General features: G+C 41.3%; 2 protein-coding genes across 2 annotated transcripts in view; one reads left to right on the top strand and one right to left on the bottom strand.

Annotated features, from left to right (window-relative positions):
• Positions 1 to 2,306: 2,306 nt before the first annotated feature.
• LOC118407865 (protein Skeletor, isoforms B/C-like) lies at positions 2,307 to 14,981 on the top strand. The gene is made up of 18 exons (XM_035808420.1): positions 2,307 to 2,509; positions 2,902 to 3,051; positions 4,012 to 4,087; positions 4,377 to 4,479; positions 4,887 to 5,055; positions 6,369 to 6,441; positions 6,715 to 6,904; positions 7,368 to 7,598; positions 8,205 to 8,439; positions 8,806 to 8,985; positions 9,490 to 9,683; positions 10,038 to 10,086; positions 10,592 to 10,755; positions 11,291 to 11,339; positions 11,634 to 11,750; positions 11,936 to 12,197; positions 13,792 to 13,994; positions 14,540 to 14,981. The coding sequence occupies exons 1-18, from the start codon at positions 2,440 to 2,442 to the stop codon at positions 14,542 to 14,544; spliced, it is 2,520 nt and encodes an 839-aa protein (XP_035664313.1). The 5' UTR covers positions 2,307 to 2,439; the 3' UTR covers positions 14,545 to 14,981.
• LOC118407844 (putative ankyrin repeat protein RF_0381) overlaps positions 14,817 to 24,102 on the bottom strand; it is a 12,252-nt gene continuing 2,966 nt past the window's right edge. The window contains exon 2 of the mRNA XM_035808383.1: positions 14,817 to 17,230. Within this exon, the coding sequence (XP_035664276.1) occupies positions 15,862 to 17,208 (1,347 nt within the window). The 5' untranslated portion in view covers positions 17,209 to 17,230 and the 3' untranslated portion in view covers positions 14,817 to 15,861. The remainder of the gene's footprint in view (positions 17,231 to 24,102) is intronic.

Genomic DNA, 24,102 nt, shown 5'->3' with positions numbered 1-24,102 from the left:
GATGGGTCATGTTTTCTAAAAGCTCTCTTACAGAAAAACATTACATGTCAACACAATATTTTGAAACAAAAGTACACTTTGTAAGTCCTTACCTTTCGAGAATGAAGCATCATGACACGGTGGCTCGGGTTGGGGCGACGTCGACGCGGTTTCTACTGGTATTTCTACATCACAAGTCCCAGTATGATAGGTCGTGAGATATGGCTCGATGTAGTCGTCACCAAATTCATTCGCCTTTCTAGAGTAGTCAGGATTTTCCTGCCATAATATCGTCTCGGGCGTGGATCGCGATTTCGCCATCAGACGCCTCTGCTGCTATAGTCATCGTTACAGATCGGTAACATGTTATAACAAATCGTTCAAAGCCTCAATTTCCACTTCTAAGAACAGGCAAACTTCTTGCAGTTACATCTCTATTATGAGCCACAGCTCAGGCAAAACTACACAGCACTTGAAAATTTCCAAATACTACAGGTTCCAGTGGTTTCTCGTCACAAACGTATCTGATGGTGTTATAATTTTTAAAGGTGATATGTAACACTTTAAACAGGTCAATTGTATGCATAAATCTTTTACATGAAATACATACGTTGTATCTAGACGAATGAATGATTCCGTTATTGTCTGCATGTTGAAATGAATTGGATACAAAATGTGTTAAATTGGTTCTTCTGCGAAGTGGGCTATTCTCGATATCATATGAGAGAATTAAGCTTAACTCATTGCCATACGCAGTGCATGTAAACCTCACGTTGTTGTGTAAAACTGTGATAATAGGTGTAAATACGTGATACTTATGTTTGATCTTTAGATATGGCTCGAGGAAATCGTCACCAAATTCATTCGTCTTTCTAGAGTAGTCAGGATTTTCCTGCCATAATATCGTCTCGGGCGTGAATCGCGATTTCGCTATTAGACAGCCCTGCTATTATAGGCATCGTTACAGATCGGTGACATGTTATCACCTCGATTTTTACTTCTAAGAACAGGCAAATAAAATTCTTGCAGTTACATCTCTGAGCCACAGCTCAGGCAAAACTACACAGCACTTGATGATTTCCAAATATTACAGCTTCCAATGGTTTCCCGTCACAAACGTATCTGATAGCCTGTTATGCTTTTTAAAGATGATACGTAACATTTTAAACAGGTCAATTGTATGCATAAGTCTTTTACATAAAATACATGCATTGCGTCTAGACGGATTGATTATGTCATTATTGTCTGCATATATTGAAATAAATCGGACACATTATGTGTTTGCAAATTTGTTATTTTGCGAAAGTTGGTAGTTCTCGATGTTGTAGTGAGAAATGAGCTTAACTCATGGTCGTATACGCAGTGCATGAAAATACCTTACGTTGTTGTGTGAAACAGCGACTGTAGGTGTAAAATCGTGATACTTATGTTTGATCTTTTCGCCAGCTATTGTGTGTCAGAATACTTTGTCAATAGATGTGTGACGAATTGGTGATTAATTGTTGAAATGAAAACCCAGAAAAAACATGAATGAATTGAATTGCATGTTCCTAAAAAAATACAATAGAACTTTAAGCGTATACTTGTCTGCTAATCATTATATTAAAACTGAATGAATTAGATTGCATTTTCATTTGAAAAACACAATATAATTCCAAGCGTATATTAGTCTGCTAAACATTATATGCATAAAACTGTACTCCACGAATGAATCCCCCAGAAAATTACCTTCGACAAGAAGGTTATGCTTTCGGGAGCGTTTGTATGTGTCTGGGTGTGTGGGGGGAGGGTTGTAGAAGACCAGCATAACTCGAAAATGCCTGGATGGATTGTATTGGTTTTCAATTTGTGTGTAGACCCTGGTGGGACCTGGAAGGGATTAGATTTTGGCCCACTTGTGGCTTGTTACGGTACTACAGCGGAACGTCCGGGTTTGATCCTTGTGTTGGTTGACATTATAATTATTCCATGTATCTGTCAACTATCATTTTGTTGCGACCTGTACTTAACTCAGTGGGTATATATCTGCAATAAAGGTCTTCATTCATTCATTATTATTGGCTGTGTTGTTTCGTCCCAGGTTGAATTTGTGTTACCTTTGACTCTGTAATGGGGACACCACGCTAAAAGTACAAGTATGACTAAAAAGACAACAAAACACCAAAGCGTTAAAACATTAGGTTTTACCGATGAAATTCGTTGTCAAACCGCTCGGACAGGGATGCCACCAATGTCTCACACTGTGGCTTTATTGAGACACCTACTTAACAGTGTCAAAGTGCACACGATCTAGCCTTACCTGTTTGGGCACTTTCACATGTGCCTGGTGTCTTCTGTTACCGAGGTCATTTCCTGCTGAACTTTTCTCAGAAGCGATCAAAACCCAGCATACGTGATCTGTTCTAGGACAGAGAGCTGAGTGTACGTATACGTATGTACGTATGAGGACAGGTTCCTAAAATGCATTGTCACCTGGTTGAATCCAGAACTCAGATTTCTGCAATTGTGCTGGTTGTAGCTTTTCTGACAGGTAAGCTCCGTACTTTAAGTTTCAGGGAAATGGACTTGTTATTGTTTACTGTACCCATTGAACTAGCATGATAATAAGCAGTATCGTGAGTTTGGCGGACTCTCCTCGGGGCTGCAAGAGCTCTCCGCCGCCCGGGTTAGCTGCAGCACTCGGTAGCAGTTGGAGTTACGCGGTTGGAGCTAGCTGGCCCTCCCTACTACCGAGGGCCACAGCTAACAAGGGCGGCGGAGAGCTCGTGTAGCATGGGAGAGTTCGCCCAACTTGAGAGAGAATGAATACCTAATTGTCGTTGCACTATGTCTTGCCTTGCATGTAAATATGATAAAGATAAGTCAAAAACGTTATCATACATATATGTGTGTTATATAGAAGTCTGTAATGCGTTTCTACAGGAAACAGTTTGGCTCAGACCCAGTACTATGGTCAGTTGATCGGCAGTTTCCCGACCCCTGCCGGACCAGGCGGGGTGGCAGGTACGGTGTACGCCGTGGACGCCGACAGGGTACAGATCGTGGGTTTCTCCTTCGACGGTTCCGTCTCAGGTATACGGTTTTAGATCAACATCGGACCTATATAGCTACAAATGCAAGGCGCGCTTCGTCGTACGATACACTGTCGTACGATTCGTTTTGGTTACGGTTTGAAGCGAGGCTTTTATTGACAGAAAGGAACTACATCAAGGCCAGGATATGCGGCAACCCCTCCCTTCACAAGACAGCTAGACACTAAATATTACACCACCAATCCATGACTGTGTAAAATGCGCTCTATTTTTGTTGTACTGAAGAGTACGATATCGTACGATGGAAGTGACAAGGCCTGAAGATTTTCGAACCAAAAGTAATGACAACTAAATTTCCAATATATAGAGAGCTGAAATAAACCCATAGTGATTTGAATACTGATCTATAATGAAAATAACCTATAATAGCCCCACGTGTCTGTTTCCTAAATAACAGAGCTCGATAATTTGAACCTAACTCATTTTAATTGTAGGGATTCTATGATTGGCCTATTGCTTGGGCAAACATCTAGGTACTGAAAGTTAGGTTGAAATAGTAAGATCACCGCGATAGGTGTTGAAAAAATATTGTAGACTAGAATCTTCTGTCAATATTCATTCTTTTGGTGCAAGATAACCAACCATATCCACATATACGCTGCTTGAGATTGCATTTGTTGTGTACGGCTATTCATAGACTATATGCCTTGCGGGTATATCGGGGTGGTTGGTACAGACTGACACTGGTTACGTCATCCTTTGTTTCCCTAACCTTGCTTGAAGGTATGAATGAAAGATTAAGATTGGGAAGATATCAGACAGGGGCAGGCAGGTTCTATGGCGATATTTGTAAATACGGGTTTAGATAGTCTAAGACTTATTATCAAGTGTCATGCTTATAGGTTAGGAGTGATACCCTTTACCGCGTACCATTGGCAATTATTTTAGCTTTAAGCCTTCTAGCCGTTGAAGTATCTATTTACTAACCATGTTTTCATAGATGTCCAGTTCCGTACTGGCTCTACTGACTCACCGGATGGAGGTGCAGGAGTCGTGGTACCTGATGAACAAGGCAGGTGAGGTGATGCTAAGCTTTCTCCGTTTCCTTACCACATACTCTATACGTCCCCTACTGAAGCAAAACGTACACACGCACGCACACAGACATACATACACAGACACATACACACACACACACAGAGAGAGAGAGACACACACACATACACACACACACACACACTCACACTCTCTCTCTCTCTTTCTTTCACACACACACACACACACACACATTCATATAATCAAATCAACAAAGCCTATAATGTTGCAATGAAAAAAAAATGAGCAGATGCATGTTCTCCTCGGCAGAGCGACTCCGCTGGGTGTTTATGACAACAGAAGAATCGTCCTGACTCTTCCTGCCGGAACAACGTTGGACAGCGTTACATGGATTGCTGTCTGGGGTCAAAACGTTAGTCTTACAAGTATAGCATACAAACCTAATAAATTTTTCACAGACTTTCAATTTACAAAGAAGTAAGAAAGAAAGAGAGAGAGAGAGAGAAAGAAAGAGAGAAAGAAAGAGAGAGAGAGAGAGAAAGAGAGAGAGAAAAAGAGAGAGAGAGAAAGAAAGACAGAAAGAAGGCTACCTTCTCAGAACAAAGAAAAGTGAGAGACCTTTTGCAAGTATCAGCTTTCTGCCTCAGTATTAATGTCTTCATAAGAAGTAAATCTTTGACGTGTTGTCAGAATTGATGAAAGTATGATAGTGTTAGCGCAAAACTATCCTAAAACAACGCAATGCATCTTCCGTCTATGTCCCTCTTAAAGAATGCACCAACCGTTTGAACATTATCTTTTTTCCAAATAATGGTTTAGACTGGGAACATTGGTCACGTCGCCATCCCAGACGGGTTAGTTATCCCACGGCCGCGGAACATCGGAGAATTCTCCCGACGGCAACACCAAGTTCGCTCCGGGAATGTCAACATCACGGATGCCAAGACATTCCATATTCCAAACCTGCACTATGATGGGTTCGGACCAGGTGAGCAAAATGCTGTACATTTTCTATTTATTCTTTCATATCAGGGAGTTACAGGTGCCTTTTTTTAAAGCTAAGGGCACAACCCGCCGTACGTGCCAAAACATGGGCAATATTTTGGGATCCGTAAGTGGTAAGTGCCGCCTCCGCACGAACTCGTAGGGAATCCGACGGATTTTGGAGCACGCAGACACGCCGTAGAACTTTACGTGCAGGCAAAACTTTGTGTGCCATCGGGCTGCGGATTCACCTCCCGCGTACGTGCCAGTACGGGCGACGTGCCTGCCCTGTACAACCTGAACGTTTTCAGAAATACGTGGCGGACGTGGCCTCCCAAAAAACGTACGGACAAATTGCACGTACGGTGGGTTGTGCCCTAAGCTTAAGGCTACGGAATGTGGGCAGCGTTTGGTACCATTCTGTATAGGGCTTATTCAGTCACGTGATCCGGCCTATAGCAACGAGCGAAGTCGGCCATCTTGGGGTGCAGTTTTGAGCAGCGCCCTAATGCAGCTCTTCGTGGAAATTGTAAATATTCCCGTATAAATGCACAATTTCTCTTCAAACCTTCTAGTTTCGTGATGCCTGATGGTGGAATGTTGGTTCAGGAAGGGTAAATGGCACACAAATCGGGTAACAGTAAGGTTTGTTTAGAATTTCTTGTGTGATAACTAGCAAAGCCGAAGGAACAAACACGAAGGGAAAAACAACAACAACACGGAAATATCATGCAGTGCTACGTCTGTGGCGATTTGGACAGTGGATTTCAAGGAGATGATGTCTCCTAGTTCTGTGATTAATTTCTGCGCTGTACAAGATGCTAGCTATGAGCTATCTGTGAACAACCAGCCGTAGAGCCGCGGCACGACCCGTCCTTGCATGAGACGCAGCACGGCAGGCCGAGGGTCAGGTCCCGTGTTCATTCAACTTTTTCAACTTTCCCTCGGATCAAAGATGGGTAATTTTGATTTGAGTTTTGTTGTAAACATAGGATGTGAGTGAGGTTGGAGGCATGTTGCATAGTCAAACAGGGCAAACGACCTCACTTTTTCCGGAAATTTAGAGACCTACGGACTCCGAGAAACTTCGCTGCAGGGATGGACCCCAAGATGGCCGCTTACGGAGAGCAGGGGTGATGACGTCACGTGAATAAGCCCTATAGTGATAAAGGAAAACAAGACTTAAGTAATTTCAAACCTCCGTGCATCTGTATAATTTTTCTATTAAAATTTCTGTTAATGTAATAGTTCTTATTTCAACGTTTATTTTCAGTTATGGTTGATGGTTTTCCAATGTTCTTACTCCCTCAAACGTAGATGCATTCTTTTGGGCTGGCACGACAGACAGACCTAGCTCACGTGGTTTCAAGGTCCCGGATCACCGCGGAAGGTAGGGACAAAAGCACGATAGACTTCACATCTTCGTTACACATATTGATTTAAGCGCAGTGAAAGATTATTAATTAGTGGGTGGAGATGTAGGATTTCGGGTTTTTTCCCCAAACATGCATTATACGGCTTCTCTGAATAGAACCAAATAGGCCCAAGGGCAAAGAAACAAAGATGGTTGCCGCCCTGTGCACAAATAGAGTGAAATTCAACTTCAGCATAGAGTGTAGTTTCATCGCACAGTGATACTGAAAGTCTGTCCTTTTTTTTACAGTTTTGACCGACGTCTTCCGCGCTACACAGGTCAAACCATAGACATCACTCTGCCCGGAGATGTGACTGTGTACGACATCAAATGGCTCAGCATGTGGTGTATCCGCTTCACCGCTAACTTCGGGGAGGTCTTCATTCCCACGGACCTCAACGTCCCACCATACGTGGGAGACATTACATCACCTCCACAGGTATGGCCTTTTTTAATTATGATTTAGTGGATGCCATTTTACATGTCGGTATTTATCCATATATTTACTGACATAGCACAAAAACTTCTCACCATTTCCGTCCTAAATCATGTGAAAGAGACAAAAAGGTTTTATCATGGAAGCTCATCTGTGTTGGTAGTAATCATGCTTGACTTTCTTCCAACACAAAGGTATTTCGCTGTCGTCTCTCTCTCTCTCTCTCTCTCTCTCTCCCTCTCTCTCTCTCTCTCTCTCTCTCTCTCTCGCGTGCGCGCGCTCTCTTGCTCTCTCTTGCTCTCTTTCTCTCCCTCCCTCTTTCTCTCGCTCTCCCTTCCTCTCTCTCGCTCTCTCTCTCTATCGCTCTCTTTCTCGCTCTCTCTCCCTCCCCCTCTCTCTCAGCTCTTTACAAATGCCTTTGCCATCCATTCCACGTCTATATTTCGTCTGTTGCTTATGTCATTAGGAGCTTGGAAACTGTGAGGAGTTGAACGACGACTTCCAGGTCAGCTGGGAACTGCAGGCCGGTAACCTGAACCTCCAGCTGGCGGGACGAGTAGCGGACGGTGACTACATGGCTTTCGGCATCAGTGGGTGTGCCGACCGTACCTGCATGGTTGGCTCGGACGTGACCGTAGCTTGGTTTGACATCGACACTCCGAAAGCAGTGGACTACACTCTGGGTGCATATTCACAGGTAGGAGACCATGTAGTGGTGTGTGCAGTCGAATAGATAGCCTCTGGATCTAGAGGTATAGGGTTGAAATCACTCACCCGTAGTGAACGTTTTTGAAAAGACTTCAGTCCGTAAGGGTGAAATCTCACTGCATTTGGTCTTGGGGCACCGGTGCGGCACTACGGGGTTCGTTCACTGAGGCACTGTTGTGTTATTTTCGACGATTTACTTAGATATTGCGTAATACGTAAAGTACGACTTAGAAGATAACAAAATACACAAAACGTAAGAAAATTCGTTCTTTATCTCTGAAATCCGTTGAGCATCTTTCAAACCCCGCAGTGCCGCACCGGTACCCCAAGTGCAGTGAGATACCACATGAAGGAAGCCTACTCATTCGGATATTGTAGAGTGTTAGAATATGAGGCCGAAGATGGCATAACCGGAAACTGCGAGCATGGGTAAGGCTTGGCCCAGGTCCAAAGTTGGTCCCACGGGCAAGCGGGATGTGGAGGTTGGTTTGGCCCGGCTCCAAAGTTGTTACCGTATTTGCTTAAGAGAAATCCATAGTAAGGAGCAAGACAAGAAATTGACCAAACTCTAAGTTCCTCAATTTCTTGTTTACAGTGCAGCGGCACGTCGGGCGTGTGTCCAGACGACAGGGTAGGGGGCACAGATGACAACTTTGACGTCATAGGTACAAGGATCAACGGTATCACAAGGATTAAGTATTCTCGTCCAATCAACACTGGCGACACGGCAGACAAGGTGATCGACTCCGCACAGAACATGTACATCTCCTGGGCTATAGGACCGATCAATCCGAGTGGGGTAGCCGCCAAGCACCACACAAGAGCTCAAGGTTAGGAGTAGTATTATACTATTTTCAGCTCCGTTTTTCTTGTTGTACCGGTTGGGCCTAAAGGAAAACAATGGAAAATGAAAATATTATATAGGCAGGCGCCAGGTGTTCACAAGAGTGAAATATAGTTTATACTCGTTTTTACATTCAAACTTGGTCTAAGTTGATAGAGGCAGTTACCGCCGTTTACATGAAGGTAGAATACAGATTACTTGTAGTTTGTAGCGAAATGGACCTAAAGAACTAGATACCCGCAAGATGAATCAGGGGGGGGGGGTTCAGATAGGATCCATTGCCTTCGTCGTAAAAGGCCATTGCGAACGGTAAATGGTTCAGTGCTCAATTCTTTTTTCATCGTGAAAACAGGAAGTGTCCAGCTCCAGTTCGGACGCAGCCCCTCCTACATGTGTAGCATGATAGACCGAGGCCGAGGAACTCCTGCCCCTGTCACACCATGGCCTGCCAACGTCATCAACGCTGACGTCACCACCTTTACCGTCCGCATTGGGCCTTCGGGTCTCGCGAGGGGTTATGAGGCCATCACAGGTATAGACTACAGTACTTTTAGTATTCTGACGAACTTCATTAAACAGGCGTAGTTATGCATTTCAAACTCTTCTGGAAGCCAGATAACAGTGGGAAGTAATTAACACTAGCTATGACCACCCCGGTGTAGCCGTCCAAGTTTCCGACTAGAAGTAGTTACACAGCAGTTCCTGATAAAGCAGGCAATTCTAACCCACACCTTGAAATCCTGCTTCTTCAGAAGGCACAAGGGTCTAGTTAATACCTATGCAAATGGATTTGTCCACTTAACTTTAAAAGACTAGCTGAAAGTTCTGCCCATCTTTACCCTAGGCTTCTGTTTCTTGTATCCGTCTACGCAACCCAGAGCCGACGTCTTTAGGCGATGTTGATTTGATTGGTAATAGAAAATTTCTTTTCGATGATGTGAGAGAGGCAATAGCATCGTTCCAAGTATGAGCCGAACAGATCAATCGTAACTTCAACCCGTAACTGTACATAACGATTTCCGGTGTGCACACACAGGGCAGCCAGGCTGGGGGATCGCTTATTGGATCAACGACCTTCTTATCCCAGAGCTGATCTTGACGAGAGGTCAGAACTACACCTTTATAGTGGAAGGTGGAGACGACCCCTCCCAACCTGCCAGATATCACCCCTTCTACATCACAGATGATCCGCTAGGGGGCTTCGTACAGAAAACTCCAGCTGAGAAACAGGTAAGATTTGTTACAAACAAGTTTATTATACGAGAAATGTTAAAAATTTTGTTGTAGGCCATACTGATGTGATTATAAGGATGATATCATCTGGGGGCCAGAAACTGTTGGACTAAAAAGTCTGTGAAAGTATCAGTTAAGCAAATAAATGTGTATCTTTATTGTAGATAATCAATCATTTTCATACTGCATATATTGCCAGATATCAAAATGAAACATGTCCCTGCTACTGTGTCTGTATCATATCCCTCATGATTAAGTCATGTGTGTCTTAGTGCAATTACAGTTTAGACCTTTCCCAATATCTGAATTCGCAAGTTGAAAACATGCTTGTTAATTTTGAAACACGCACAGCAAGTTGGAGTGTTTGCAGGTGTTGATGACGACGGACTCCCAACAGCAGGTACATGTATCTCTCTTATTTTGCATAAAATAACGTAGACCTTAGACATAGAGTTACCCGAATTACCTTATCAAAACGTGCCGACCATGGCATTTAGTATTGCTGGCCATGGAAAGGGACGTAAAATTTTCATCTGATATATTAGTGACTAAATCGTTATGGGAATGTTCTGCTCATTTCTGCTGTAGCAGACACTTGTGTCTGCAGAGCACAGTGTATCTAATAATAGGTGATGTTGAAAATAACTGTTACAGTGTCCTGGTCCATTTCAGTTTTATATTGTTAAAGTGTATTCGTTAGTCCTGTTGTTTTAGAGGGGGGGCGATGTCGCCAATGACATGTTACATTTTGGCTGTAAAGAAACATTATGTAATACAATTTGATGAAATACCTACAATACATGCGTCGTGGTGATAGCTGTGACTTCACAGATGCATCCTAGCTTCACAGATGCATCCTATTGAGCTACAATATTGCCCTCCATATTTGATTGTTATTCCCCTAGCTGGGCGATATTGTGAGTACACATCTCCAGACGGAGACACGTCAGAGATATCGGAGACATTTGCTGACTACTTTAGTACACTGAACCTGACCTGTGAGTCCGGACAGTCCGCACGCCTCTCCTGGACACCTGACCACAACACACCGGACCTGGTTTACTATCAAGTGGGTTCTGATTTCGAACAGATCATTGGTTTTGTTCTCCTAACTCACAGTCATGCCCCAGATCTCCAAGCAGATCCTACGGTAGCATAATATAGTATCGAAAGTTAGTAAAAGGAGTTTAGCTGGGCTATGACTGTGCATTAGCGGTAGCTTTTGTTACTAGTACTATCTGCTTTGAGATTACATGTTCTCATTGATTACTACCAACAGAGCCCTATGTTGTTTGAGTAGAGAGGAAGCAATAAGATATTTTGTCGATTTCGCAACGCATGTGCTGTATATATTCGTGCTGTACATCCTATAGTGTATCTGCTGGGTCCTGAGAGATTTTGTCATTTTCCAGCGACCGAATCGTGCATTGTACTCACACAACTCTGTGTCGATATCGGTTGTAGAGACAAAACTAGAAGTAAATATAATGATATCATTCAAGCACATCTTCGAGGAACGTTCACCTGTTGGTGGTCGGTGAGGCAATGGCTTGGACAGAATGCCAGATATATGTATTGACTGTTGTTGTTGTTGTTATTTACAGTGCTACACCCACCAGTACCTTGGATGGAAGATCAATGTAGCGGATGCAGGTGCTGAAAAACTCCCATCTATGAAACTCTTGTATTTGTGCAAATTGACATGCACAAAGAGTCATATATTAAAATAAGTACTTGGTGACTTAAGTTTATCTGATAGCCCATCGATCTGTCTCATAGCCATTGTTCCTTTGTTTTTGCTCTCCGTTGAACTAAAGTCTTTTCCATTGCCAACAGTTATCTTTTTTCTTAGATGTGGCATTTCCTTGTTATTGCTTCTGTGATTCTTGAAATCAAATTCCATATAATACTGTTTGACTCAGCGATGTGTTTGTGTGACACCAACAGACACCGATCCCTGCTCCCCCAACCCCTGCCAGAGACAAGGCGCCTGTACAGTGACAGGACCAACCACCTTTACCTGTACTTGTAACCACAGATACAGCGGAGACCTTTGTCAATACGGTAAACACTTTTCTCTCTTGTCAGAAAATGCAGCCAGTTACAATACAAGAATCTAATTAGGCAAAATGATGTATAGGATACTTGGAGAATTTGTCAGTGTTTTAGATTTCGTCCATTGCTATATCTAGATGAGACAGGATGACGCGTGGCTACACCAACACATGTCGTTAAGAGTACCCATTAAGGACTTGTTCTCTGCTGTTGTCTTGCCGCTGCTGCAGCTTGCGAGGACTACTTCAGCAGCAGGGATGCGTCCCGGTACGCGGTGTACGACAACAGGTGCTACTGGTTCTCCCCGACTGATTACCGCCGGAGTATGAAGTACACGAGAGCTCAGACGGACTGCCGCAACAGGGACCGAGGAGCAACCCTGGCACTCATTAAGGATGCGGACACCCAGGCCTTCGTGGAACAGTACTTGGGGACAATCGTCAGTGGCCCACGAAGGTAAGGACCCGGTAATGCACATCGTACAGTCGCTTATGATCGCAGGCTGTATGCATAATTTCAGCATAGTCGTGTATGTCTCCTTTAAATACAGCTCTCTTGTTACGGAAAAGCCAGTGTCTTAGATCCTTGCCGTCGGTTGGTTTTGCCACAGTATGCTAATGTAATCACGCTGTATTGTATAGACAGCAAACTCTGTCTCTTCATAGATTAGCACTGCTTACAAAATAAACTTACGAGGGGTGTCTTAAAGGTACCGCAAAATTATGATGTATCAAGATTTTTAAAGCTTTGGTTGCGAACTTAAAATACAGTCAAACCTGCCCAAGACGACCACCCGGGGGACCGGGAAAAAACGGTCGATTTGGACAGGTGGTCGCTGAGAAGAGTATCGACTCAAAACATGCCCGATGCAAAGTATAAATGGTTTCCGTTGTGTTTAATAGCAAATAGCTAGCACACTGCACGCACGCAAAGGAGCGACACACACACTGTAAACTGTAAATTTAACCCCAAAATCCGACGCAAACTGGCCGATTTCGGCACAAAATCGCGCCAGTTATCATCAAAAACCGATGAATACCTCAATTTTGAAAATTAGGCGGTCGTTATTGGTCCCAATTTGGGCCGGTCGCGGTCGCGTTGGCCAGGTGGTCGTTGAGAAAAGGTCGCTTAATGCTTACGTCAATGGGAAAATAAATCGGGACCGAGAAAAAGCGGTCGAAATGGCCAGGTGGTCGCTGAGAAGAGGTGGTCGCTCGGGCAGGTTTGACTGTACCTAGCCGACGTTTCAGTGACTATCTTGCAATGGGGCAATACAGTCAAACCTGCCCAAGACGACCACCCGGGGGACCGGGAAAAAACGGTCGATTTGGACAGGTGGTCGCTGAGAAGAGTATCGACTCAAAACATGCCCGATGCAAAGTATAAATGGTTTCCGTTGTGTTTAATAGCAAATAGCTAGCACACTGCACGCACGCAAAGGAGCGACACACACACTGTAAACTGTAAATTTAACCCCAAAATCCGACGCAAACTGGCCGATTTCGGCACAAAATCGCGCCAGTTATCATCAAAAACCGATGAATACCTCAATTTTGAAAATTAGGCGGTCGTTATTGGTCCCAATTTGGGCCGGTCGCGGTCGCGTTGGCCAGGTGGTCGTTGAGAAAAGGTCGCTTAATGCTTACGTCAATGGGAAAATAAATCGGGACCGAGAAAAAGCGGTCGAAATGGCCAGGTGGTCGCTGAGAAGAGGTGGTCGCTCGGGCAGGTTTGACTGTACTAAGCGGTTGTACACCACACGACAGCTAGGTGTCGCTGCTGCAGTGTTGACTTTTACCTGTTACGAATGCGGTCTCAAACATTACTGAACTGCCCTTTACTCCCTCATTACGGTTCATTGCTATTCACGGATGGGAGTGAAGCATTGGTTCACCTTGTTATACTTGCTACATTAGCATGTACCCGGCGAGGGGACGAATTCTGTTATCTCTGTTTTTAACTGGCCAACGCACACGACCTTAACTCCATGCTCTGGAGTAAAAATGATACAATAGATCATGGAGCTTTTTGAGCGATCATCTTTTACCAGGGACTACTGGATCGGGTTGGACGACAGGACGAGAGAGAGACATTTCGAGTGGAATGACGGGACGGCTCTGCGTTACCAGAACTGGGCAAGACGTCGTCGTCGTCACCGGGGTAGGGACTGCGCAGGCGTCATGGCGTCTGGGAAATGGGACCTGTACCGGTGTCGACAGAGGAAGGCCTACATCTGTCAGATGCCGCGAGTGTGTAAGTACAGCAGACTACTCCACTTTCAGCCACAGTTTCTAGCTGGTTTCCAGTGCTGACGCCGGCTTTTCCAGTGCTGAGAACGCCTCAGCACTGGAAGTCCAGTGCTGACGAACATTCAGCACCGGAAATCCAGTTTTGAAGCCTTCTTCAGCACTGGAACAATTTTAGTTAAAAAGGGGGGTGAAGCTTTCGTAGTTTTGCCTAGCTGGTACGAGGGACCATATGTACAGTTGTTGGTGCAAGTTATTAGCTGACTTCTGCACCTAATCAGTTTGAGAATGCATAGACCATGTACTGTATACATGTACACAAAGGCCAGCAGCAATGGATTCCTTTTGTGTAATAAAGTACCTATATAAGGTAATAGAACAACAATAAGTGTATTTTGTTTGACTTTTACACCACGTACATATGAAACATCATATAAAGAAGAAAATTACAACACATATACTGTACATGTCTGATATGTGTTGTTCTTTTAAACACCGTTATCGTTTCTCTCCAGACATTTGGCTCTAATTCCAAATGATTTTTTTCTACAGGGTGAGCTGGGATTTCTGAAGTTGGACAAAACAGCAAAAATTGGTGGAGTCGCATCAGCATTGAAGTAGCATAATATAGTCAGATATACAGTAGTACTGAAGTGGTGTCACCAGTGTTTTTATGGTATATGACAGCGAAAATTACAGAGAATTTCTTACACTCTGTGATATGAAGTGTACCATAGTGTACAGTCAGCACATATACTAGTTGCTTATCTTTGTTTAGACCACATTGATATGTAGATGACATTCAAAAACAGATGCGAGCGTGCAAATAAGAATAGATTCTTTATTGTTGTTCTTTCATAACTTTCAAAGACCGAGTGTCAGTTGAACCTTCAGGTTCAAAATGAATTTTGAACTCCCATGCTACAAAGACTTCGCAATCTTATGTGTTTGAAAGTTTGAAAAGCTGTTTTCGATGAGGGGACATCATATCTTAAAGAGGATGATCTATCTGTGGTTAGATGTTAGAAAAAAAAACATTTAGTCTAAATCTACATTTAGTAGATATGAAGTATAATTTTAATTCCAAGCACTAATACTAATTAGTTTCAAACCTCGAATCACCATAGATAGTTAAGATAACAAAACAAGGCTACTTTCAAAAGACACTACTAGCCAGGTGTTGCTGTTAGGAAAAAATACATTGAAATATGATTTTAAATACATGGTGTTAAATTACTATGTGGCCTGTTATATACTTCTTGGCTATTTCATTACTGTCTTGTTATAGATCTGCTGGGCAATTGAACAATAATTGGTAACAAATAATAACTGTTTGGTAGCACTACATTACACTCAAGGCTACCACATTGGTGTGACTTCTACAGCTAAACTGAAATCTTAAGCACACTAGTGTTACTTCTACATGTACAACAAGGCTACTTCACTTCTACTATTACACTCATGGCTACCTTAATAGGAATACTAGTGTCACTTCAACAACTAGTACATGCACACTGAAGGCTACCATAATAGTATCACTTCTACAGCTACACTCATTGCTAATTATAACACAATAGTGTCACTTCTACAATTAGATATACACACGAGGCTACTGTACCCCTACAACTACACTCAAGCCTACCACACAAGTGCCTTTCCCAGGATTTCATCACTTGTTCCTTGGGAAAAAGACTACCTACATGTTTTTATGTATTATACAACAACTGACTTGTGGTCAGGCTATCATTGTGTTGCTATTCAAAAAGCAACACACTGATGAAGTAAAAAACCTAGTGGAGTTGATAATTACACACTGTGTTTAGGAATGTATGTCATTTGTCAAGCTGCTATGTGATGGAGTGCAGGGTTTCACACTAGTAAATAGCTCTGAATAACAGGTAGTCCTTCAGATCCTGCGGTATTGTAAACTGGTGGACGTCAGATTCTTCTTGGCCACTCTTACCGAGAACACTGAGGATCTTCCTTCGGCACAACCTTTTCAGATTCGGGTGACACTCCAAATGATGAAGGAGGAATTTCTGCATGCCTGTATCCTCCAGAGCCACGTCTACGAGTGTCCGACCTTCTATATCCTTCACGTTACAGTCTGCACCAGACAAAAGTAATACTTCTGCCATTTTCAAGGAGCATTCTTTCCAATAGACGGCATAGTGAAGCGCTGTTGCACCACCTTCGTTCCTTGCATTCACCTCTATCCCTAGATCCAGTAGATGAGTAACAGCATCCATCCAACCACCTAGAACGGCAAAATGAAGCACTTTGTTGCCCAAAACATCCTCTTCAGCAAAGGTAGCACCTAATGACAAGGCAACATCGATAACATCGCAGTGTCCATTCTGAGCAGCCAACAAAAGTGGAGTCATCTCTGCAAACTTGTCCTTTCCTGTTAGGTCACCACCGCGAGAACACAGCAACTGTACCGTCTTGTGGTGACCATACTGTGCTGCGAAATGGAGTGCTGTCCTGCCCCCAAAGTCCTCTGCTTCAATGTCCACATCTCGATCTAACAGCAAATTAATGGTGTCATTATGTCCGCCCAATGCTGCTGAGTGAAGCAGAAAATGACCATATGTATTGCGTGCATCAAGGTCTGCTCCTCTATCCAACAGGAGGAGAATGGCATCATTGTTTCCTTTAAAGGCAGCGTAATGTAGCAGGGTGCAGCCATAGTGATCAACAACCCCTATATCCGCTCCTCCAGCTAACAAGACTGAACAAGCTTCGTCATGGTCTCCTTCTGTAGAGACAGAGCTGTGCTGAAGCGCTTCCAACAGATGTTTGTCCATTAAAGGTTGGCAAAATCCAAAGTTTTCATGTACCAACAATCCAACAAGATCACAGTTACCCCTACTTATAGCAAAGTGTAGGGCTGTCTGGTTAAGCATGTTCCTTTTGTCCACATCTGCACCTCGGTTCAGGAGAAGGGAGATCGCAGCACAGTGACTGTTCATCGCAGCCAGGTGAAGCGCTGTAAGCCCTGTCTTTCCGGGTGTCAAGTCCGAGTTACCAGCTACATCGATGTCCGCCCCTCTGTCCAACAACACCTCCATAGCAGGACAGTGCCCTGCCTTAGCTGCGTGATGCAGTGCTGTACAACCCTGGTCATCTTCGGCATCAACATCCATCCCTCCCTCCAGCAGGGAGCGGATCTTGTCGCAGTCCCCATCTGATGCAGCAGAGAAAAGCTCTGTCACATTCATGATTTTCTAACAGAAAATGTTCCTGTAATAGAGTACAGATGCTTGTTAGAATCTGGGGAAAATTAACAACATTCAAAATTTAGGACAACAAATTTAAATCAATAATTCTAAAAGAAGTCTGGTTTTCCAAGGATAATATCAATTTGACGCTGAGAAGTCTGTGCACATTGCCTTATCGGTTATCCACTATGCCACGTGGACATCAAATTATAAAAGAGATTTTTTCAATCATTAAAGTAAGTACCAAGTAAGGTAGGAACAAAGAAATATGACTCAAACATCAATTTATTCCGTGATGGACAGCAACTCCGTACAACGTTACCGACAAACGTGCAAATGATGAAGCCGGCGCCTCTCAATTGAAAACCTCCTTGGTCTCTAAAGCATTACTGAGATATGCCCCCCTCCCATGCACCCCACTTGCCACGCACACAGTCTGTAACTGCGATGCGCGCTTTTTGGTGCTTTAAATGAAACAGAAATACTTTAAACTAGAGTGTAATATTAGCTGTTCCAGCAAATACGAGAACAGGTTTGCGCGTGAGTAACTCATGTTAGGGAATTAACATAAAAATTAAAATCGACGTTCAAAAACACTTCTAAAGACCTGCCAAAGAAAAGACTCTTGCACTATCATGTTAGGTTGTTTGGGTTTGACGTTTGGCAAAATTATTCCATCATTGTTCTTATATATCTACCTATGGTAAACAGTGAGATCCAAAACTACACCTTCTTGTACCTCACCATTGCATTTTTATTTCCTATTGTTACACCTGCACCTGGCACATATCCCCAATGTGTATACTAGTGTATTGGTTCAATCCATACAGAGGTGACAGGGATGGTCACAGTTCCTCTTTCTCCTAGTTGTGGATCTGTGCAGCCACTGGCTTCATATCCCTAATGTGTACATAGTGATTCACCCCTGCACACAGTGGTGCCTAATTGACCAGCTTGACAGGGGTATTTATTGCCCAGCTGGTTTGCTCTAGAATTACCAGATAAACTAGGACCACTCTACTCCTGTCAAAAAGGGGTGTAAATATTTTTTTTAAACAAACCACAAAACTGCTGCAAACTTCTAATGCGCGCTGTAGCACAATGACTCACAATATCTATCCCCATAGCAAACGTGATCGCAAACGGTCCGGAATCACAAACATCCCTACCAGAATCAAGACCTGCTTTTTCAAACAGGTAATAAGAATGAAAAGAAATGCAATAATACATGTTTTTTTAAGTTATCAAATTGGAATTATATCTGTTTTAAAATAAGATATACCCGTACCTTCTAATGTTACACACAAAGTCCTAAATCTGGGGCGCAATCCTCTGGAGACAACCCAAACACTTTTTCCAGACACTGCATACGACAAGATATATTCCATTTTCAAAGTATCTGTACGATCGTTGTGACAGTGTTTCTGCTTCGTACAGAAATAATTCTTTGGTAGCGCAAACTTTGACATTTGATTCAACTAGAAGCGTCCGTGATGATGAAATTGTTTTTTTTACTGCAAGCCTTAGTTGCAATAATTTTTTTGAATATCATTATGATAAGACCCTTTAACAACCCGGCCAAAAAGGACAGGTAAAGTGCATTTACCTATCGCTTCATCTCATATATCCGCTCCTCTTCGTCCCTTATTCATGATCATCCTGCTCCTGACAGCGTCCTACTGCCCTGACCTCGTTTCTGCCAAGTTGACAAAAAATGTCCAAAAAAAATTACACCAACCTCGAAAGCTTGGACATATTCTACAAACATTCCTTAGGCTGTGGTGGGGACTGGCGCATGCTATACTAAATCTATCAGCCACAACTACATAACATGTATAAAACATACGTGGAAAACACGTATTGCATGACAAGTCCGTTTTTGTAAATATCTCGACAAACTTAGAAAATGTTGAATCAGGGTTTAGTCAGTTGATTTTGTGGTCGCTTTTTTTCACAATTGAAACAAGGAGGCAGAGGAAAGAAAGTTCCACGTCACAAACACGGACAACTTTAGTGAGGGTTGACAAATGTCACTTTGTCAGAAAAACCATGTCAGAAACAGACAAGTTCAGCGAGGTTTCACAAATGTAGAATATCCATGTTACAAAGTTTGTATACAAACAGACTATATCTCTGAAGGTTGACAAATATAGAAAGTCCATGTGACAAACGGACAATTTCCATGCGGATAAGATCACATCTTATATATGTATTAGCTTATTGATTATTTGACATTTCCTATTTTGTTGTGATATGAGCTGTTTCAAAAGTCCTAAGTATACCAGCAAGCCCAAAGACAACGAAAAGCCAACGAAAGTCTTCTTACCTTCCTTTGTTTCGAATGACATCTTTCCATTTATATACATCATGCAATTTCAAAACGTTTTTCTAACGGGCAAGTAACTGTTGGTGATGGCCGTAATTTTATTCAAACCTTTGACTAGATCTATTTCCTTAAATATAACTTGATGGCTGTTATGTACATATACTTCTGTAAGTTGTGTCCAAGTTTCGTTGTAGTAGGATGAAAAATGCCTACGTTACAGGATTGAAAAGATAGTAACCCCTACGTGCCCCCAGACCCGCGCCGGGTCTCTCTGGGGGCACCTTAAGCTTAATCCGGGCAATATCGAGTAAGTCACGACCTGTCATTCAAATGTCAATCAACTGTTTCTTCGGATTGCACCTGGTGGCTTTCTCACGGTGTGGATTAGGGCAAGTAACTGTTGGTGATCGAGATCTGTGTTATCCAAAACAGGGGAACAAGATTAGGGGATGCTGTTTTATATCAAAGTTACTCATGCAGGATGTTTTCGACTTATTTTTAAAAATGTTTTTACTTGGTTTCGACTTATTTTCTAAAATCTTTTTACTATAAAAAAAATTCGACTTATTTTTAAAAATATTTTTACTTGGTTTCGACTTATTTGCTAAAATCTTTTACTAACTTTCGACTTATTTTTTAAAATCTTTTTACTTGGTTTCGACTAATTTTCTAAAATATTTTTACTTGGTTTCGACTTAATTTTTTTAATCTTTTTACTCGGTTTCGACTTATTTTTAAAAATCTTTTTACTTGGTTTCGACTTATTTTAAAAAAAATCTTTTAACTTGGTTTCGACTTATTTTTAAAAATCTTTTTACTTGGTTTCGACTTATTTTTCAAAATCTTTTCACTATAAAAAAAACTTTCGACTTATTTTTTAAAATCTTTTTACTTGGTTTCGACTAATTTTTTAGAATATTTTTAATTGGTTTCGACATACTTTTAAAAATCTTTTTACTTGGTTTCGACTTATTTTTGAAAAATCTTTTTACTTGGTTTCGACCTATTTTCTAAAATCTTTTTACTAACTTTCGACTTATTTTTTAAAATCTTTTTATTATAAAAAACTTTCGACTTATCTTTTAAAATCTTTTTACTTGGTTTCGACTAATTTTCTAGAATATTTTTAATTGGTTTCGACTTATTTTTAAAAATCTTTTTACTATAAAAAAACTTTCGACTTATTTTTAAAAATCTTTTTACTATAAAAAAAACTTTCGACTTATTTTTTAAAATCTTTTTACAAAAGAAAAAACTTTCGACTTATTTAAAAAAATCTTTTTACTTGGTTTCGACTTATTTTAAAAATGTTTTTACTTGGTCTCCACTTATTTTTTAAAATCTTTTTACTATAAAAAACTTTTGACTTATTTTTCAAAATCTTTTTACCATAAAAAAAAACTTTCGACTTATTTTTAAAAATCTTTCTACTTGGTTCCGATTTATTTAAAAATTTTTTTACTTGGTTTCGACTTATTTTTAAAAATCTTTTTACTATAAAAAGAATTATTTTCTAAAATCTTTTTACTATAAAAAAAATTCGACTTATTTTTTAAAATGTTATTACTTGATTTCGACATATTTTTAAAAATGTTTTTACTTGGTTTCGACTTATTTTTAAAACTCTTTTTACTTGGTTTCCACTTATTTTTAAAAATATTTTTACTATAAAAAAACTTTCGACTTATTTTTTAAAATCTTTTTACTATAAAAACTTTTGACTTATTTTTAAAAATCTTTTTACTTGGTTTCGACTTATTTGCTAAAATCTTTATACTAACTTTCGACGTATTTTTAAAAATCTTTTTAATTGGTTTCGACTAATTTTCTAAAATATTTTTAATTGGTTTCGACTTATTTTTAAAAATCTTTTTACTATAAAAAGCTTTCGACTTATTTTTAAAAATCTTTTTATTTGGTTTCGACTTATTTTCAAAAATCTTTTTACTTGGTTTCGACTTATTTTTTAAAATCTTAACTATAAAAAATCTTTTTACTTGGTTTAGACTTATTTTTAAAAATCTTTTTACTCGGTTTCGACTTATTGTTAAAAATCTTTTTACTTGGTTTCGACTTATTTAAAAAAAATCTTTTTACTTGGTTTCGACTTATTTTCTAAAATATTTTTAATTGGTTTCGACATATTTTTTAAAATCTTTTTACTTACATATATGTGAATTGTGAACAAATATTCTTAACAACGTTAACTTTGTGTTCACATAACTGCTTGTGACCATCATTTTGGCAATATTTTGATGTGTTTTTAAATAACTTTCAGACAAACGGACGGCAGTCTTTGAAACCGGAAGTTGAGATTCGGCCGTAATTTTATTCAAACCTTTGACTAGATCTATTTCCTTAAATATAACTTGATGGCTGTTATGTACATATACTTCTGTAAGTTGTGTCCAAGTTTCGTTGTAGTAGGATGAAAAATGCCTACGCTACGGGGTTGAAAAGATAGTAACCCCTACGTGCCCCCAGACCCGGGCCGGGTCTCTCTGGGGGCACCTTAAGCTTAATCCGGGCAATATCGAGTAAGTCACGACCTGTCATTCAAATGTCAATCAACTGTTTCTTCGGATTGCACCTGGTGGCTTTCTCACGGTGTGGATTTCCGGGGAGAAATCGCAGGAGTAACGTTTTTCACGTCTTCAAAGAAAGCTCGTGATTGGATTATTTCCACGTGATTCTCTCTTCTCTCTGGTTCTTTAGTCTCGTATTGGCTGTCACTAGGATGTGGTGATACAGAAAACCGCCTTCGGGTTCGTCGTCAGCGGCAGATTTTCCCACATGAAGGTTGACAGGAGGATCGGAAAGGCCACATGCTCACGTAGCAAGACTCGAGTGCTGGAGAACTCTGGCAAATTGTCCGTCAACAACAACAACAAGACGAAGATGGAGGGGTACGCTGCATGCGTTATCGGCACACTGAAGGAGTGGAACTTTGTAAACCTGTGCAAAGCAGGAGAAATTCATAGAATGAATGCCTTCCTCGTGAGATGCATCTGCCGTTTCCTGAGAATATGGTGGAAGGAAAAATCCTGAACACACTAAGTGTTGTGCCGTGCCGGCCTCCCAAACAGTACAGCGCAGACATCGCTGGCCAGGCCACGTTCTTTGAATCTCGAAACAATCTCTACGGAGAAGTCGGGTCACTGGTAAGGTTGTCGTCCGAAGACATCTACAAAAGGGACTGGAAGGTCATCACAAGTTATCGATCCAGTTTGAAACACATACTGTCCAGAAAGCACGACTGAGAAGCAAGGAATGATTGCCTCCACCTGGCCACCGATCCTTAACTTCTCCGGCCAGGTAAGGTAACTCAACTCAGCGCCCGCCTGCTCCTACCGTCGTCATACCGCTGGACGATCGCCCAAACAGTGGACGCTGAGTAAGTCACATCAATCTTTATATTTTTATTATCACTTGGGGGGATTTTTCTACAAAATGATATACATGATATAAAATGATACGAGATCTCTGCCTCGAGTTTCGATCTCTGATTCGACCTTTGTTGGGAGCATCACTGTTTACCCATAATTTTGCTATTCAAAACAACGATTCCCTTCTCAAATTATGTCTTTGTCAGACATCAGACAAAGTTGTACTAGTTAGCATCGCCCCAAAATTCCATTTGTGCACAACCAGTAGCTTCGATCAAAATATGAAAAACGTTACACACCCTGAATGCAAAATAAAAATTTAGTCTAGTACCATTGAATGATAGCTCGGTGTCTCTTGGTCATATTTAGATGAATTGTGGTCTCTTTTGGGCTAGGGCTTTTTATGGAAATTAGACAAATGACAAATATACCCAGAATTGAAAAATAATAAATACTAGTCCAAATGACGTCAAATGTCGTGAAAATCACAAGCGGCAGAAAAAGTGTTCATTTTCTGACCCTTGAAGATTCCTGATGTGCTTGTATGACAACTGTTGATAAGGAAAGGCCTATAGTTTTACATAGTCGTTTTCAGGTATGTTTGATTCATTAATTAATGACGCTGTTGTATTGGACAACAGAAATAGTTGTAATTGATAAAAAAGAAACTTAAAACTGCACTGAAAGCTTCTGGTTGGGTTTTCTACTAACAGGTTCTAACTGTTACTCTTGATCCACTTTAATCTCAAAAGAAAAGGCCAAATGACAATGTATTCCACTTAGAATTTTGAAGGATCATAGTAGTAGGTGCATAAGGCTGGCCCGTTGAAAATAATAATGTATGCAAAAATGATTTATTGTTTCCAGTACACCAAGAGATTTTATCTAACATGTCCGTGACACCTATGACTAATGGCGAGTGTACGCCACCGTATTAGCCATGATCAACAAATGTGTGTTTTCTTTTAATGTGAAAATCCGAATCAAGATTGAGAGTAAGCCAGACCGATAAGTTCCATATGATGTACTAAGACAGAATAATTGTATGTGTATCGCGGGTGACCTGCCTCCCGCCTCGTCGGTATTAGAAGTCCTAACATTGACAGTCCTTGCAGTTCCAGAGTAACCTGCCAAACCCATATAAACATATCTTGACATGAAAAGACAATGGCATGTCTAAAA

Source organism: Branchiostoma floridae, unplaced genomic scaffold (genome assembly GCF_000003815.2).
Source record: "Branchiostoma floridae strain S238N-H82 unplaced genomic scaffold, Bfl_VNyyK Sc7u5tJ_1494, whole genome shotgun sequence".
In the NCBI taxonomy this organism is placed as follows: Eukaryota; Metazoa; Chordata; class Leptocardii; order Amphioxiformes; family Branchiostomatidae; genus Branchiostoma; species Branchiostoma floridae.
Note: the sequence above shows the minus strand (reverse complement) of the source record. Positions and strands in the feature narration are given on the sequence as shown.

Bases quoted from the DNA above. Each gene is read 5' to 3' on its own strand.
- LOC118407865 (XM_035808420.1), top strand. From the start codon at position 2,440: ATGCATTGTCACCTGGTTGAATCCAGAACTCAGATTTCTGCAATTGTG. The intron at 6,442-6,714 runs GTAGGGACAAAA...TTTTTTTTACAG, and splicing joins GTCCCGGATCACCGCGGAAG to TTTTGACCGACGTCTTCCGC. The intron at 6,905-7,367 runs GTATGGCCTTTT...TTATGTCATTAG, and splicing joins ACATTACATCACCTCCACAG to GAGCTTGGAAACTGTGAGGA.